The 14626-nt window shown below is 45.7% G+C and overlaps 1 protein-coding gene across 4 annotated transcripts in view; it reads right to left on the minus strand.

Annotated features, from left to right (window-relative positions):
* Positions 1–4276: 4276 nt before the first annotated feature.
* DCAF5 (DDB1 and CUL4 associated factor 5) overlaps positions 4277–14626 on the minus strand; it is a 108902-nt gene continuing 98552 nt past the window's right edge. For 3 of the 4 annotated variants that reach the window (XM_007987100.3, XM_007987098.3, XM_007987102.3), the window contains exon 9: positions 4277–8989. In XM_007987100.3, coding sequence (XP_007985291.2) covers positions 7235–8989 — 1755 coding nt within the window. In that variant the 3' untranslated portion in view covers positions 4277–7234. The remainder of the gene's footprint in view (positions 8990–14626) is intronic. The other variant, XM_007987101.3, reaches the window with a different exon arrangement.

Raw genomic sequence — 14626 nt, forward strand, 5'->3', positions numbered from 1 at the left:
GGCTGTCACCTGCCGTGAGGTCAGGTCCTCATGGTAAGGGCCTGGCCAACAGATCTTCCTTCTGCCTGTCAAGGACTTGTCCCTGGCCCTGTAGGCACCCACGGCTGAAGTGCAGAGTCCTTGATCCATTCCTGGATTAGTAATCACAAGAGTCAATTCCAATTAGAATAGAGAGCCTAAATTATCTGATTTGACACAAATGAGTTAATCCTCTTGAATGAAGACCTAGCTTGGCCTCTTAGACCTGCTGTCCTGGCAATTCCAGTTTATCCAGTAAGTTTGACTTCTTTTCCAAGCAGACCCTAGAGGCACGTTCGCCTTTGGTCCTCCACCTTTTCAGGGCCCCCAGCCTCCTTCCTGGCTCCCCTTCTCCCTAGTGCACCAGCATTAGAATCAGTCCAGTCAACTCTTTCCTTCCTTCCAAGTGAAATCCAAGAACTCACCTTTTCCTGAATTCTTTAAGCCACTCATATTGACCCAAGGGATGAAGCGGCAGAAACAGTGTCGTGTGTAACAAGAGAGAGGGTCCACACTCCTACCACTCAGTGATCCCTCAAGCATGTCTGCTGGTCTTAGTAGGGAGTGAGGTTGCCTACTGGATCCCAAGTCAGGAGAGGAGAGGGAGGGTCAGTAGATCAAATGTAACTGCTGACTCAGCCAGCCTCATGAGAAATTACGCCACACACCCTGGTTCAGCGGGGCCCCAAGCCTGGGACATCTCCGCGGGTCTCTCCAAAGGACAAGTTGGGGGAGTTGCAGGATTTGGACACCGGCCTGAGCAGAAGGAAAAATTCATCTTTGTGCCAACTCTCGCCCCCACAGTCAGCAAGACCTGGAATGAGACAGTCTGGGACTGTGGGGTGGAACAGCTGGGTAGAATGGCCAGTTGTTCCATCTATTGGCGCTGACCAGCCTTCCCCACTGAGGCTGAACTTGGCAGCTCCGGCCCACAGAATTCCAACCTAGGCAACTGCTTGAGAAACAAAGTGCTTGAGTTTGCTTTGAGCAGGGATGTTTAAAACTAGGATAAAGATAACAAGATATGAGCTATAAGCTGCTTATCACAGCCAGTTTAGGAAAAAGACCATACCAGGACCCAACAGTCAAGAAGAGAACAGCAATTTGAGCCAGTCTTCTTGGGCCTGCAACTGGGCATATTCCATTTAAAACTTGTCCTTTCCTCTTCTGGCCCTTGGGTGCTTACAACCTGAAAGCTCTTCTCCCATTCTAAAGCCTCTGCATACCCACAACCTAATGATTCAGCTCCCACCCCTCTGGTCCCTTTTGCTTTTCTTCCAGTACCCTAACATGTTTATTGCTCTTCTCTAAAAGTCATCCAAAGGATTCATTTACATCTCCAGGGGGCTGAAACACCAGGACAGCATTCAGTAACCTGGGAGTGGTTAGAGTTGCTAAGCCAGGTGCAGAGACAAGTCACGTTAGTCTGAGTGATGATCTTCTAGCGGTGACGGTGATCCAAGCACAGCTGACCCTGTGTTTTCCTTTGCCAAAGGCTCCATCCTCACCCTGCCTCCTCACAGACCATATTCAGTTCCTTGCTACTGCTGCATGTTGTCATCAGAGTCCCCACTGGAGTCGTGCTGGGTGAGGGTGGGGAGGTCAAGGTAAGCACTTCCCCAACCAAGAACCACATCTTAGTGAAGGAAGCAGCAAGACATGCAGAGAGCATAGCCTCAAAAGTCAAGCCCAGCCTCTCACTGGCCTTGCCTCTCAACCTCTAAAATGAGGGAGCTGAACTGGGTGATGCAGCTAACCACTCCCTCTCCTTCAGGATAAGCTCAGAAATGTTTACTTCGGCCTGGACTCTTCTCTGCCCTCCCCATATCCCCACCCTTGCTCTGGCTTCTCTTCTGGCAGATGTGTCTTATTTGAAAAGCTTTTTTCCCTAAGTATAATTCCATCGCCTCTTTTCCACCAGCAATTCAAAACCTTCCTCTCTCACTCCACTGCCTTTCCAAGTGCCACGCATGTGCTCCTGGGATCCAGGTTCCATCTAGATCTGTCCTGAGGGTTTAGTGGGCCAGGATTGCACTCTGACCCTCCTTCCCCTTGGACTAGTCAGACTTCTCTTGTTTTTGTTTTACGGTTTGGCTTCTTCTTGAATCAGATGTTACCGAATGCATACATGTGCATGCACACCCACACACCAATCCTGCATGGAAAACTCTGGTCAAAACTTTTCTTTGGCAGAGACGCAGAGCATTTCCATGGCTTGCCACTTTCCTGATTCTCTTAGGGCTGGCCCAATGCCAGATAGGAAACTTTTAGCTCTGAAGGCCGGAGAGAAGCTTGCTGTCCCAGCTCCCGAGGCCTGTCATCTTCAGCACCACCATATTAAGACTATAGTTTAATAAAATCTCCCACTACTCACCCCAACCCCTGCAGACTTGCAGAAAGTGGAGAGCTGGTACCAAATTCCAGGAATCAATGAGGCTGTCAGGAGGTCAGGCACTCATGGTAAGGGTGGTCATAAGCAAGGAGCTGAGAGGTCTCTGTCAGCCAGGCCTCGCTTTAAGCTCCCAGATTTCAGGTGGAGCCTCTAGACAGTTGGCTTCCCAAGTTGGAGGTGGTGTCCAAGGCCCCAAACTCTGCTTTAGTCAGGTCCACTATAATGGGAATAATTTACTCTTTTTTGTGTGTTTTCAGGTTAAGACTTACTGAGGTACAGTACATTCTTTCTCGGAAGGAGAGGTTACTTTCTCAGCAGACTCCATCCAAAAAAGTCTTCTACATGGTGTGCACACTGGTATCAACAAGCAATGAAAGCAAAAAAGAGAGAATGTACTAATGATAGGAAACATTTCAGTCCTTTCTAAACAGACATTGTTCCAAGCTATGTATAGCTTATATATATTATATAATTATTATATAATTAATCATTGTATATTATTCTATCATAGTTTGTATATTATATAACATATAGATAGCATATATATACATATCTGCTCATTTGATCTCTTGACAATGTGCTGAACCCATTTTACAGAGGTAAAGCTTGAGGCTCTGAGCAGCTGTACACTTGCCAAAGATCTTGGCTCACTGGTTCTGGTGGGCACTACAGAGACGTTTTAAAAATGAGAGCTTATCAGAGTGAGAGCTAGAGAGCCTTCTGATCCCTAGGAGGGACACACAGAGGAGCTGGAACAGAAGGAATCGGATTTAAGTAGAGACTCCATAAGCCCAAAGAAGTCATTTCCCAACTTCAGTACTTTGAAACATTAGATATCCTATTTTCTTACAACGTAACTGTCTTGCAGATAAGCACTGCTAGATCCTCTGCACATTCGAGTAAATCCTGTTGTGAACTGAACAGAGTAACTGCTCTTGCTTATCGGGGCCATGTTAGTGCAGGGCACAGGAAAGTTTAAGTTTTGCCTCTAAGCCTCCATTCTGAGAAGCATCTTACCACCATTGTTCTAACAATGAAATGCAGTTAGGATTCAGACAGGTTTTCGATCCACGTGCACTATTGCATGTGAGAAGCATCATTAAGAAATTCAAAATTACTTTTAACTATTTGAATTCATGTAATTTCATTCCAGTATGAGTGCTCAAGGACAAATGAGCACTCAGTTCTGAATATCCCACCTGAGAACCACACAGTTCGTTCAAAACCACTATCCTGCTGCTGCAAGGCTGGGACTCACTGAGCCTTACTTCACCTTAGTGTTTCAATCGTGGCATGCTGTCTTGCTTAGGTCATGGGGGAAGGACAGTCTTCCTTTGGAAGCATGTTTTCCTGACAAGCCTTGGTTGACAAGAATTTTTCAGTTAACTGTAGCAGGCAGCTTTACAGGCAGGAGATATGAGCTTCTTTTTTTTTTTTTTTTTTTTTGAAAAAGTTTGCAGTGCATGCCTGGGGCAAGGCAGGAAATGCAATTTGGTATTTGGAAACATCAGAAAATATTTCTCTGGAAGCCGTTTGTAATGTCACTTCACTGCATTGTTCCCTCTGTTCCAACTAATAAAATTATCAATTCCAGGGTCTCGCTATCTTACGTCCCTTTAAACACGGTAAAGGAGACCAAATAAATACCTCCTCCTACCCTGCATTTTGTTGTCCAGATGTGACCTTTGTCCCAATACCTAAAAGTGACAATGACCATTGTCATGGATGTGGAACACTGCAGTTTTCCTTCTAGTTTTCAGCATAGCTTTCAATCAAGTTTCCAACTAGGTAAGAATTAAAACAGAAAAGAAATAAAGGAGAGGTGTCTAAGCAACCAAGTCTTCCCTGGAAGAGAAGAGGAAGACGTGAGAAGTGAATAATAGGTTTATTTGCATATACACAAGAGAAGAGTTAACTGTTGCTGGGTGAGAAGGAGGTAAGGCTTCAGCAGAGGAAGGCACCTTGACAGACAAACAAGAGACTCTCAGCTTATTAAATCAAGCATAGTCACAAACTTCACTTGCCCCAAGCCAACAACTTATTTACCTCATTTACCTGCTGTCCTAGAGAATCACTAACACAACCAGCTGGAAAATAGAGAGAAATGATTTTACATATCTGGACCTGCCACTTAAAACTTTATGTACAGGATGCAGGAAAAAAACTTAAGAGGCACTTCCAAATAGTTCTTGATCTAATCAGTGCCATCTATTCTGCTATTAAAAATATTATGGAAGAAATTAAGTATTAAATGCGCTGTCAAAGTTGGGGCCTCAATTCTAAAAGAGTTTAGGCAAAGGTACTCTAAAAGTGGTTCCTGCCAGGTATCCAGACCCACAACCACAGACAAAAAAATCTCTGGAGATGAGGGTGTAGCAGCTATAAAGCAAGCATTTCTCACCCTGCTCATGTATGTGTTTTATGGGGCCTATCACCTGGTGAGCTGAGCCTAGGATGCTGGGAAGCCTTTGCCAAGGATGGAAGGCATACTTACTAAAAATGATCTTTCTTGGCTTCTCAAGTTAACCAGAATAAACTCTGACTTCTCTTTTGAGTACCCAAATGAGATTAAGGCTTTTAACATGAAAAGACCAAATTCTGCATTTGGGAATTGTAACTACCAAGCAGCTAGTTCCTAAGGGAACTTTAACTACTTCTCTTCAGGAAGATTTGTGGATTGTCCTTTGAGAAGTCAGAAGAGGCTATGTGCTGATGAAAATAAAATAGAATAGAATAAAATGAAGGACTGGGTGTGCTGACTAAGAAGGGGAAGAGAAACACACACTGAGTGATCATACATATTTTTTTTGTATATAAAGGATTAAAAAATTCAAATTTAATACATTTTGGAAAAGCAAATGTAAAATGACTTGGGCTTATAAAACCAGCATTTACAATTATCTGTGAATAGTCAAAGACAAATCATAGAACCAATTTGATTACAAATCCAAAGCAATTCTAATGTTGGTTACAGAATCACTTTCCCACTCCCCCAGTAAAAGTCCAGGTGTTAAGTTGTACACACCCCCATGCTACGCACACTCCTTCATCTCCTTCTCAGTGTTTTCATACCCCAGCCGCATCACACACACCAGGCACATCTTCTCTTTCACAGAGCTTATCAGGATGGTATTTCCTTTTGGCTTAAATCAACCACCTTGTGTTTATAAATAACCCCCCCACCCCCAGTGCCTGAATTCATCCACGTCTTCTGCCTTCATAGGCAGCCTCCCCTTGGCCCCAGTTCCAGCAGGACAGGCCTTCCTCTAAAAGGAAGGCTGGGGCAGTGAGGCCACACTAGTCAGCGTTCGGCCCTCCCTGCACCAGTCCCAGCTGGGCTCCTAATTGTCTAGCACCTTTGCACTCAAGAAAGTTATATTGTTTTTCTCTCTCTTCCTCATTTCTTGCCAGTATTCTGCCTTTTCATAACATTTATGCCAACAAGATATCTAGTCATTCCTAGACCTTCCTGTTTTGCACAACCCTTCACAGATAACCGAGTGACTGCAACGCTGAAAATCTGTTGCTCTTTTCTCTTCTAAACCTGTATCTACCTCAATAAAACGGAGTCTTTTATGGGAACCAGAAGACTTAAGACTCATGGGAACCAGCAGTCATAAGCCGGAGACTCCTCTCCCTTACCCTCTGACTCTTAATAGACCTACTCAATAAGAATCTGTTACCTTGAGACACCTACTGCTCTGCAAAGTCTAGTGAGAACACCACAGCCTCTATCAACTGCAAGTCTGAGGGAAGATGCCAGTCCCATCACTTCTGACCAATAGTTCTGGGTTGAGTTAAATGAATATAGTACCACATTCTGCTCCTCACTAAGCTTCTTCATTAACACACCTATAACAACTACTTTAGTAGTCTGAGCACAAAGCTCTGGAAAGCTGTCTTTGCCCTTCTTTCACTATGCCTCGATCCATCACGGGAGCCAAGGAAGCACCTGCTGGCCTTGTGAGTGCCTCTTAGGATCTAGCACCTAACTGGTTAAAGTCTGTTATCCATGACTAGCTCTATTTTATGGCCTTCATACAGTACATGTTGCAGCACTGCTCAAAATTTGCAAACAGTGAAATTTATCAGGAATCTATATTCTCTTGAATCTGAAGTGCTAAACCTCTCATTAGCATTAAAATTTCTCCTTTTTTATAGTATGTCCACATTAAATGCTCAATAAAGAAGTGTTACTTAGAGAAAACATGGAAGATTTCTTTAAGAAAGGAACCATGCTTTCCTCTCCAGTGCAGCCAATGGGCTGAAGGCCTGTTTCCATTCTCCATTCTTCCAGCATAAATCTACAACTCACTGGCAGCACAACCTGATTTAACAGGCACCCATCATCCAGAACAGAACACCTATGGCATGTAAACAGGGTGAGATGGCAAAAAGTACAAATTCACAAAGTCCTTTCTGATGGAGAACTGAAAGAAAGGTCTTATGAGACAATGAGCGCACACATGCCAGTGTGCGTACACAAGAACAAGTCGAACGTCTCAACAAAGAATTACTTCCACAGAGCCTTGCGCGGCACACTATGCTCACGCCTCACTAGAAAGGAATCACTTGGGGTGTTTTTTTTTTCCCTTTCTTAACACAGCACAAGCCAACGGCCAGCTAGACATTCAGACCCATTGTTGAATGTTGGATAGAAGGGAGCAGCATCAGACACAAAATTTCAGGCCCTGGTTTCATGTGCCTTTAATACTTTGTTTCCTTTCCTCTGTATTCACTAAACAGATTTTTTTTTTTTTTTTTTTTTTTTTTTTTTTTTTGGTAAGGCTACTTTTGTAGCTTTTTGTTTTCCCTTTGTATTTATCATGTTTTTAATTTCTTCTCTGAGGAGGAATTCTCTGAATCTGTATCTTCCAATTCAATTCGGTGCCTTTTGAGGCCACTGTGGCCATGAACAGCCCTGCTGCTATCTATGGCTGGGGTGTCAGTGGGGTCCTCTCTTGTTCCAGCATTGGGGGTCTCACAGGCCATTTCAGACCCGCAACAATCTTTGTGTAGGAGTGTCCCTGTCAGGGACAAGTTATCACGGTCAGTGTCTGAGTGTCCTGGGGAAGAGTAGGCCACCGCCTCCAGCTCCCCCAAGTTCTGCCCGTTATTGTGAGGGTGAATGGGACGAGGGTGTAAGCGTCCATTGTTGTGGTTGGCACAGATGGTTTCGAGGCTCCTCTCCTCACTGTCATCAGACTGGGTCCTGGGACAGTTGCCAGACCCGCTGATGAGAGTGGAGCCAGATGCCTTGGGGACAGAAGGAGAAGGCGGCTCCTCAGCCCGACTACTTAGGGCCTTTCCATTGAGCTTCTTGGTTTCAAAAGGGTGCTCTACAGAGCCGCTATTGCCAGTGTCCTGAGAGGTACCTTCTGGCACCTCTGCCCAAGCATGGCTGCTGTGCTCATGGCCTGGGCCATTGCTGGGATTTCTAGGAGTCTCTTCTTTAAAAGCGTCCTTGCTGCAGCCTTCAGGGGGCAGGTCCTGTTTCCTCTGGGCCATTGCTAAGTTTAGACAGGCTTCCTTACTGGAAGAAGGGGCTGGGTTGTCTTTGTGGCTGGTTCCTGCTCTCCCTTCATCTGCCTCCCCGGTCACCAAGGAGGTCTCTCCATCTTTGTTATTGGAGTAGGAGATATAAGAGTAGCGGAGCCACTTGTAAGCTTTATAAATTTTTCGCTCAACTGATTCTATGTCAGAAGTCGGTGAGGCCCGGCTTGGCTGAATCTCTAGTGTGGAAGTGCTCCGCTCAGGAGATGAGGTGGGGGAGGAGGAGAGGTCATCCACTTTGATCTGGGGGTAATCATAGTTGTCTTCTCCAATGTAAGTGTTGGTGGGCTTGACTGGGGCACTGGGCCTGTCTTCTCGGGTTGTCTTCTGTCGACGCCGCATGGCATTCCGCTGCCAGGTAGAGGCTCGGCGTTCATTCAGCTCCTCCTCATCCTCGGAGCTGCTAGAGCTGCTGGAACTGCTGGATTCATCTTCGGGGCTGGGTGACCGTGGCCGGGGAAAGAGATCTGTGTCTAGTTCCACCTCACAGACATTCTCCTCAGAATCGGACTCATTGGAAAGGGCCAGGAGGCGTTTGTCTTGGTAGCGCCGCAGAGCAGACAGACGCTGCTGGCGAGAGGCTGCGTCCTCACACGTGGGTGTTGGTGGAGTTGAGGCTACTGCGTTTGTGGTGGTGACCCGCAGGGGCCCCAGGTGGAAGGCGTTGTCAGCAGACTCATCTACTGTGGGAGGCGGGGAGCGAGGCAGTGAGGCTGAAGACTCTGAGTCAGTGTAGCCTGAGCGCTCGCTGACCCCTGCGTGCAGTTGCAGGATAGTACTCTCACTGAGGTCACTGTCTGAGTCAGAGCTCCAGCCCTCAATCTCTCGGCGTACCAGAGAGTCAAAGAAGGCCATCATCCGCGGGTCTTCCTGGACCGACTGGTTGGCGTAGTCATGTGACAGGCCACTCCCACTGTTCAGAACAAGGCTGATGTACTCTTCATGGGTATAGAGGCAGCGGGAATCGTCCTCAATCCGACCATCGAGGTCTCCAGTACATCCTGGCTGCTTGTATGGGCTCCAGATCTGTACAGAAAATGAAAACCAAAAGCAACAAGGAGTAACTGGAAAGTATTCTTTCACTGGTGGTAATAAAGAACACCAAGGCAGAACTTCCCCAGACCCTCCCTGTAATTTAGCTAGGACTTGCTAACCAACTTAAAAATACGTTCTTTACTAGACTGGATCATGTGGGCTGTGTATGAAAACTGAGGCTTTTAGAATCAGATGTGGGGAAAAGCATGGTCTAGAACACAGTATTAGTCCAGTGTCAAGAGACCTACCTAAACCTGTCTCTAGGCCCAGGGTAATCACATACTTTCTCCACCAGAATCTTCCTCCCTTTTAGTTTCATCTATTAGTAGTTGGACATTATAATAACAATCCTGGAGGATAGAGGATGACTTGAAGACTGGCCAAGGTGTTAAAGACTTTCAGAAGACCGAAGCTGTGCACAGAGAGGTACCACTTTTCCGAAATGTAAACAGACCCAGCACTCAGCCCTCTATGGTAGTTAATATCTGAGCCTATGGCTCCACTTCTGCCCAACTGCAACATTCCTATTTTTAACTGATGGGAATTGCTCACTGGAGCTTGATAAGAATAGCCAACTGCCTACACTGCAGTTCCCTCTTGGATATACAGGCACCAGTTACCCAGGAAACTGGGTTCTCTTAACCAGGGAGCTGCTGGCTTGCTCCCCAACAAGTCTGTTAGCTATAGGAGTAGGTAGGACACATGCCCCAAGGACAGGTAACTGCAGCCCCACTCATAATACCCCTCTACTCCAGGGACATGGACTCATCGATAAAAGGCAGCAGAGCTAGGACTCAAACTCAGGTCTGCCTGACTTAAAGGCTCAACTTTACTGTTATGCAAAATTCAAGTGCAAGGTAATTAAGCTGTCACTGCAAATGAGAACGATTAGCTCCACCTGACTGCCAGACTGGTTCACAGCAGCACAAAGCAGCCCAGTTACATCAGCCTGTAGTCATGGCAACTCAGATGAAATCCCAGGCAATCTTCTTGCCTGACAGGCTGGTGTCTATCTTTAGATGGCATCCAACCCAGAAAACAGTGGCCCCTCATTCCCCATCCTTCATCTAGACCAAGACTTCGTTTCCCCAAATGCTATCTAAGGACAAATGCACCTCCCTGTGGGAATTCTCCTGAGTCCCATTCCTGCCATGCTTTACTTGGCAATTCTTGAGAGGCAGTGTCTCTGCAGAGGACCCCCCAGTTCCAAAGAGGCCGAAGAAACCTTCTAGATTAGCATCTCTCCACCAGTTCCCAACTCAGATTCATTCCTCCTTCAACTTTTTTCCCTACCCATAACTCTAGATGTTGCTCAGATGTTCTCTCCTCTCCAGCTTCATAATCTCACCCTAGAGAATTTTAAGGGATTGGTTTTCACTTTGGAGTACACAAGAATCACCAGAAGAGCAATTATAATGTTGATTCCTGAGTCCTACTCTTAGAAGTTCTGATTCAGTAAGTCATGAACAGGTATCAGGACCATGCATTTTTAACCACTCAAGAGATGAATAAGTAGGAAGACCAACTTTTGAGAAACACTAGACTACAGTTACCATAAAACAAGTAGAATAAAATAAAGGGTTTATCTGAAGGTTTATACACGGCCTCCAGCATGTGGCTTAAGCTATTATTACTATCTCTGCAAACAGATGTCTAAGGGAATAAAAGAGATTGGTGGCTTAGAAAGGAAGCTGAGGGGTCCAAAAGGGAAAGCTCTTAGGATTTTTTTTTTTTTTTTTTTTTTTTGCATCTTATTCGTAATTCTGAGCCAAATCTCTCACCTCTCCAGTTTAAAAGTGGTAAAATGTCATTAACCATGTTCTCTAATATAAAGATAAATCTATTTGTACCTCACAGAAACTCAGAATTTGTTAACAAAAGTACAAAATAACAACAGTGAGATGCTGGCTTAACTCCTCACCAAGCCCATTTTTAAGTTCCAATGTATTATTACCCCAGCTCCACATTTTTCCCTTCAGGAATGGAAGTCTTAACACTGAAAGTTAGTTTGTGTTTGGGCTCTGGAATGTGTTAAGCTGAGGTAGACTGTTCATTCCTGAAGCCTGGAGTAATGGAGTGAAACGCAGGATTAAGAGGCAGGAGTCTTGAGTGTGGATTCCCACTCACTCCTAGTTAGTGGGTGATGCTCAGCTCCTCCCTCTAAACAGTAGATTAGATGGGTCTCATGCAATCCTAAGATTCAGAGCAAAACAAAACCTTCACTCCAGACTGCCAGTCTTCAATCCTCAAGGGACTCACAGCGCTTCAGGAGTAAGGGGAGCAGGTAGGAACCCCAGCCCTGTCATTTCCTGTGGCTCTGAGCAAATGACCTCACACTTGAAAGCCTGTTTCTCATATGTGTAAATGAGAATGATACCAAAGCCTATACCCAACACCAATAAATGTGATGTCTTCTCTTTCATTTGGCAATTGAACGCCTCAACCAGAATGTTAAAATCCACCCTCAGGGAGGCTTCTGAACATTATAAGTACTGACCGTCCCTATTATCTTGGCTCTAATGCTTAATATTAATATATCAATTCCAACCATTTGTGAAATTGGTAATTTCTTTACACTGGAAAGTTAACAACTCAGAAGGGAATCAATGAAAAAATCAACTTCCCGTTACATGTTAAATGTGGCAGTCAGGCGCGGTGGCTCAAACTTATAATCCCAGCACTTTGGGAGGCTGAGGTGGGTGGATCACTTGAGGTCAGGAGTTCAAGATCAGCCTGGCCAACATGGTAAAACCCTGTCTCTACCAAAAACACAAAAATTAGCTGGGTGTGATGACAGGTCCCTGTAGTTCCAGCTCCTCGGGAGGCTGAGGCAGGAGAATTGCTTGAACCCGGGAGGAGGAGGTTGCAGTGAGCCAAGATCGCGCCACTGTACTCCAGCCTGGGCGACAAGAGCAAAACCCTGTCTTAAAAAAAAAAAAAAAAAAAAAAAAAATATATATATATATATATATGGCTAGACATGTCTCATCATGGGGCAAAGTTCATGAGAAAGAGCCAGGCGTTGGCCAGGCGCAGTGGCTCACACCTGTAATCCCAGAACTTTGGGAGGCCGAGGCACGCAGATCACAAGGTCAGGAGATCGAGACCATCCTGGCTAACTCAGTGAAACCCCGTCTCTACTAAAAATACAAAAAATTAGCCGGGCATGGTGGTGGGCACCTGTAGTCCCAGCTACTCTGGAGGCTGAGGCAGGAGAATGACGTGAACCCGGCGGAGCTTGCAGTGAGCCGAGATCGCGCCACTGCACTTCAGCCTGGGCGACAGAGAGAGACTCCGTCGCAAAAAAAAAAAAAAAAAAAAAAAAAAGAGCCAGGCGTGGTGGCTCACACCTGTAATCCCAGCACTTTGGGAAGCCAAGGCAGGAGGATCGCTTGAGCCCAGGAATTTGAGACCAACCTGCGCAACATAGCAAAACCCCGTCTCTACACAAGAATACAAAAATTAGCCAGGAGTGGTGGTGTGCACCTGAAGTCCCAGCTACTCAGGAGCCTGAGGTGGGAGGATCACCTAAGCCTGGGGAGGTTGAGGCTGCAGTGACCCATGACCGTGCCACTGTACTCCAGCCTGCTGGGCAACACAGTAAGATCCTGTCTCAATAAAAAAAAGAAAGAAAGAAAAGAAACGAAAAGAAAAGAAAGGAAAAGAAAAGAAAAGAAGGAAAAGAAAGAAAGAAGTGAAGAGGCAAGAGGAGAGATGAGGCAAATATTTTCCTCTCCATGCACAGTGAAGTTTAGCTTAAGGGGCTGCTGAGAAAAAGGATGCAGTTCAATTCTTATTCAAACATCATAAACATGGAAAACAATTAAGTGACAAATGTTTGAGTTACACAAGTGATCATGACACACTTTTATTTTTGGGAAAGGGTCTCGTTCTGTCACCCACACTGGAGTGCACTGCATGAACATGGCTCACTGCAGCTTCAATCCTGGGCCCAAGTGATCCTCCCACCTCAGCCTCCCGAGTAACTGGGACCATAGCAGGCACCACCACACCTGGCTAAGTTTTAAATTTTTCGTAGAGATGGGGTTTCCCTGTGTCGTTCCTGACAATGGGACTCTTCTCCTAGCCAGGAAGGTGGCAGTAAAGGACAAGGACAGACAGAAGGGTGAGTAGAGAGAGAAAAGCAGGTCTCAGGCTGGACCAGAACGTGTTGGCTAATGCTCTGTGAGCCACTGATCCTCTCAGAAACAGCAGGCAGGAAAGTGACATTTATTAAAATAGGAGTTAGGCACAGGTAATTCACAAGGCATTCCTGGGTGGCAAGTCACTGTCAGCACCCTCATTTTCCAGATGGGAGACAGAACCAAGGGTTGAGACTCAGTGGCCTTTCAGGATAATGTAAGTGCAGGGTGAGGCAGTAATTCCAACTGAGATGAGGCCGGCATGGCTGTTGGTCTCATCCTTCTCCTTACCACCTCCCTTCCTGCAGTGCTTAGTGCTATGTCATTCCCAGCCAGACTGTGAATGGGGATGACACCTATGAGACAGCAAAGCTGAGGACTCCAGAGCTTTCTGCTTTCCTTCTCACTATGATCATCTGTACATACTTAACGTTTCAAAGGGCTAAATGTGCCTCCTGGTGGTACAGGGTTCAGATCCCATGCAAACCAGGGAGCGGTGAGCTCCATAGTTCAGTCTGGATAACCTCACAGAGAAAACACTTTTTTCTTTTTCCTCTGAGAACCTGGCTAGTTTGCGACATACGACATTTAGGGTAAGGACTTCAGTTGACTAAACAATAAATAGGGAGACTTATCATAGAAGCATCCCAGAGTGCACATTCAAACAGGAATTCCTCTTGTAAAGGAGATGGCCAAGCAGAAAGCTCTCTGAGAAAGAGAATGACATCAACAGGCCCGGAGAGGACACATTACAACCTATCAGTCATCAGCCAAAGGAAAGGGGAAAGCAATGCAAGGAACTGGGCCATTTCAATGACTGCCCTGTTGAAAAGATCGAATCCAGCAGGGGAATTGGGCTGCTTGCTGCCTTCCCACCAGCATGGCAAATGTGGTGGTATACTGGGAAGAACAAAGGGCAGGGGGCTCTATCCTAGCTTTGCCACCAATTAGCTGTGTGATCTTGGACAGTTAATTTATAATTTAAATCTCATCATCTGTAAAAAGAAAAAGTCAGTAAAAATGATTTCCTCATTCTAGCCCCACAGGGAAATGTGTGCTGCCATGAAAGTCAGCTCTGATCCACAGGACCAGCAAAGCCTAAATCGAAGAAGTTGGACTAAGGGCAAATAAAAATACTGACCTACATGCCAATATTTTATATATATATGTGTGTGTGTGTGTGTGTGTGTGTGTGTGTGTATGTGTGTGTATATATATATTTTTTTGGAGACAGAGTCTCGCTTTGTCACTCAGGCTGGAGTGCAGTGGCACAATCTTGGCTCACTACAACCTCCGCCTCCTGGGTTCAAGCAATCCTCCTGCCTCATCCTCCTGAGTACCTGAGACTACAGGCACACACCACTATACCTGACTAATTTTTGTACTTTTAGTAGAGACAGAGGTTCACTGTTTGGGCCAGGCTGGTCTCGAACTCCTGGCCTCAGGTGATCCACTTGCCTCGGCCTCCCAAAGTGTTGGGATTACA

This window comes from Chlorocebus sabaeus, chromosome 24 (genome assembly GCF_047675955.1).
Source record: "Chlorocebus sabaeus isolate Y175 chromosome 24, mChlSab1.0.hap1, whole genome shotgun sequence".
Classification (NCBI taxonomy): Eukaryota; Metazoa; Chordata; class Mammalia; order Primates; family Cercopithecidae; genus Chlorocebus; species Chlorocebus sabaeus.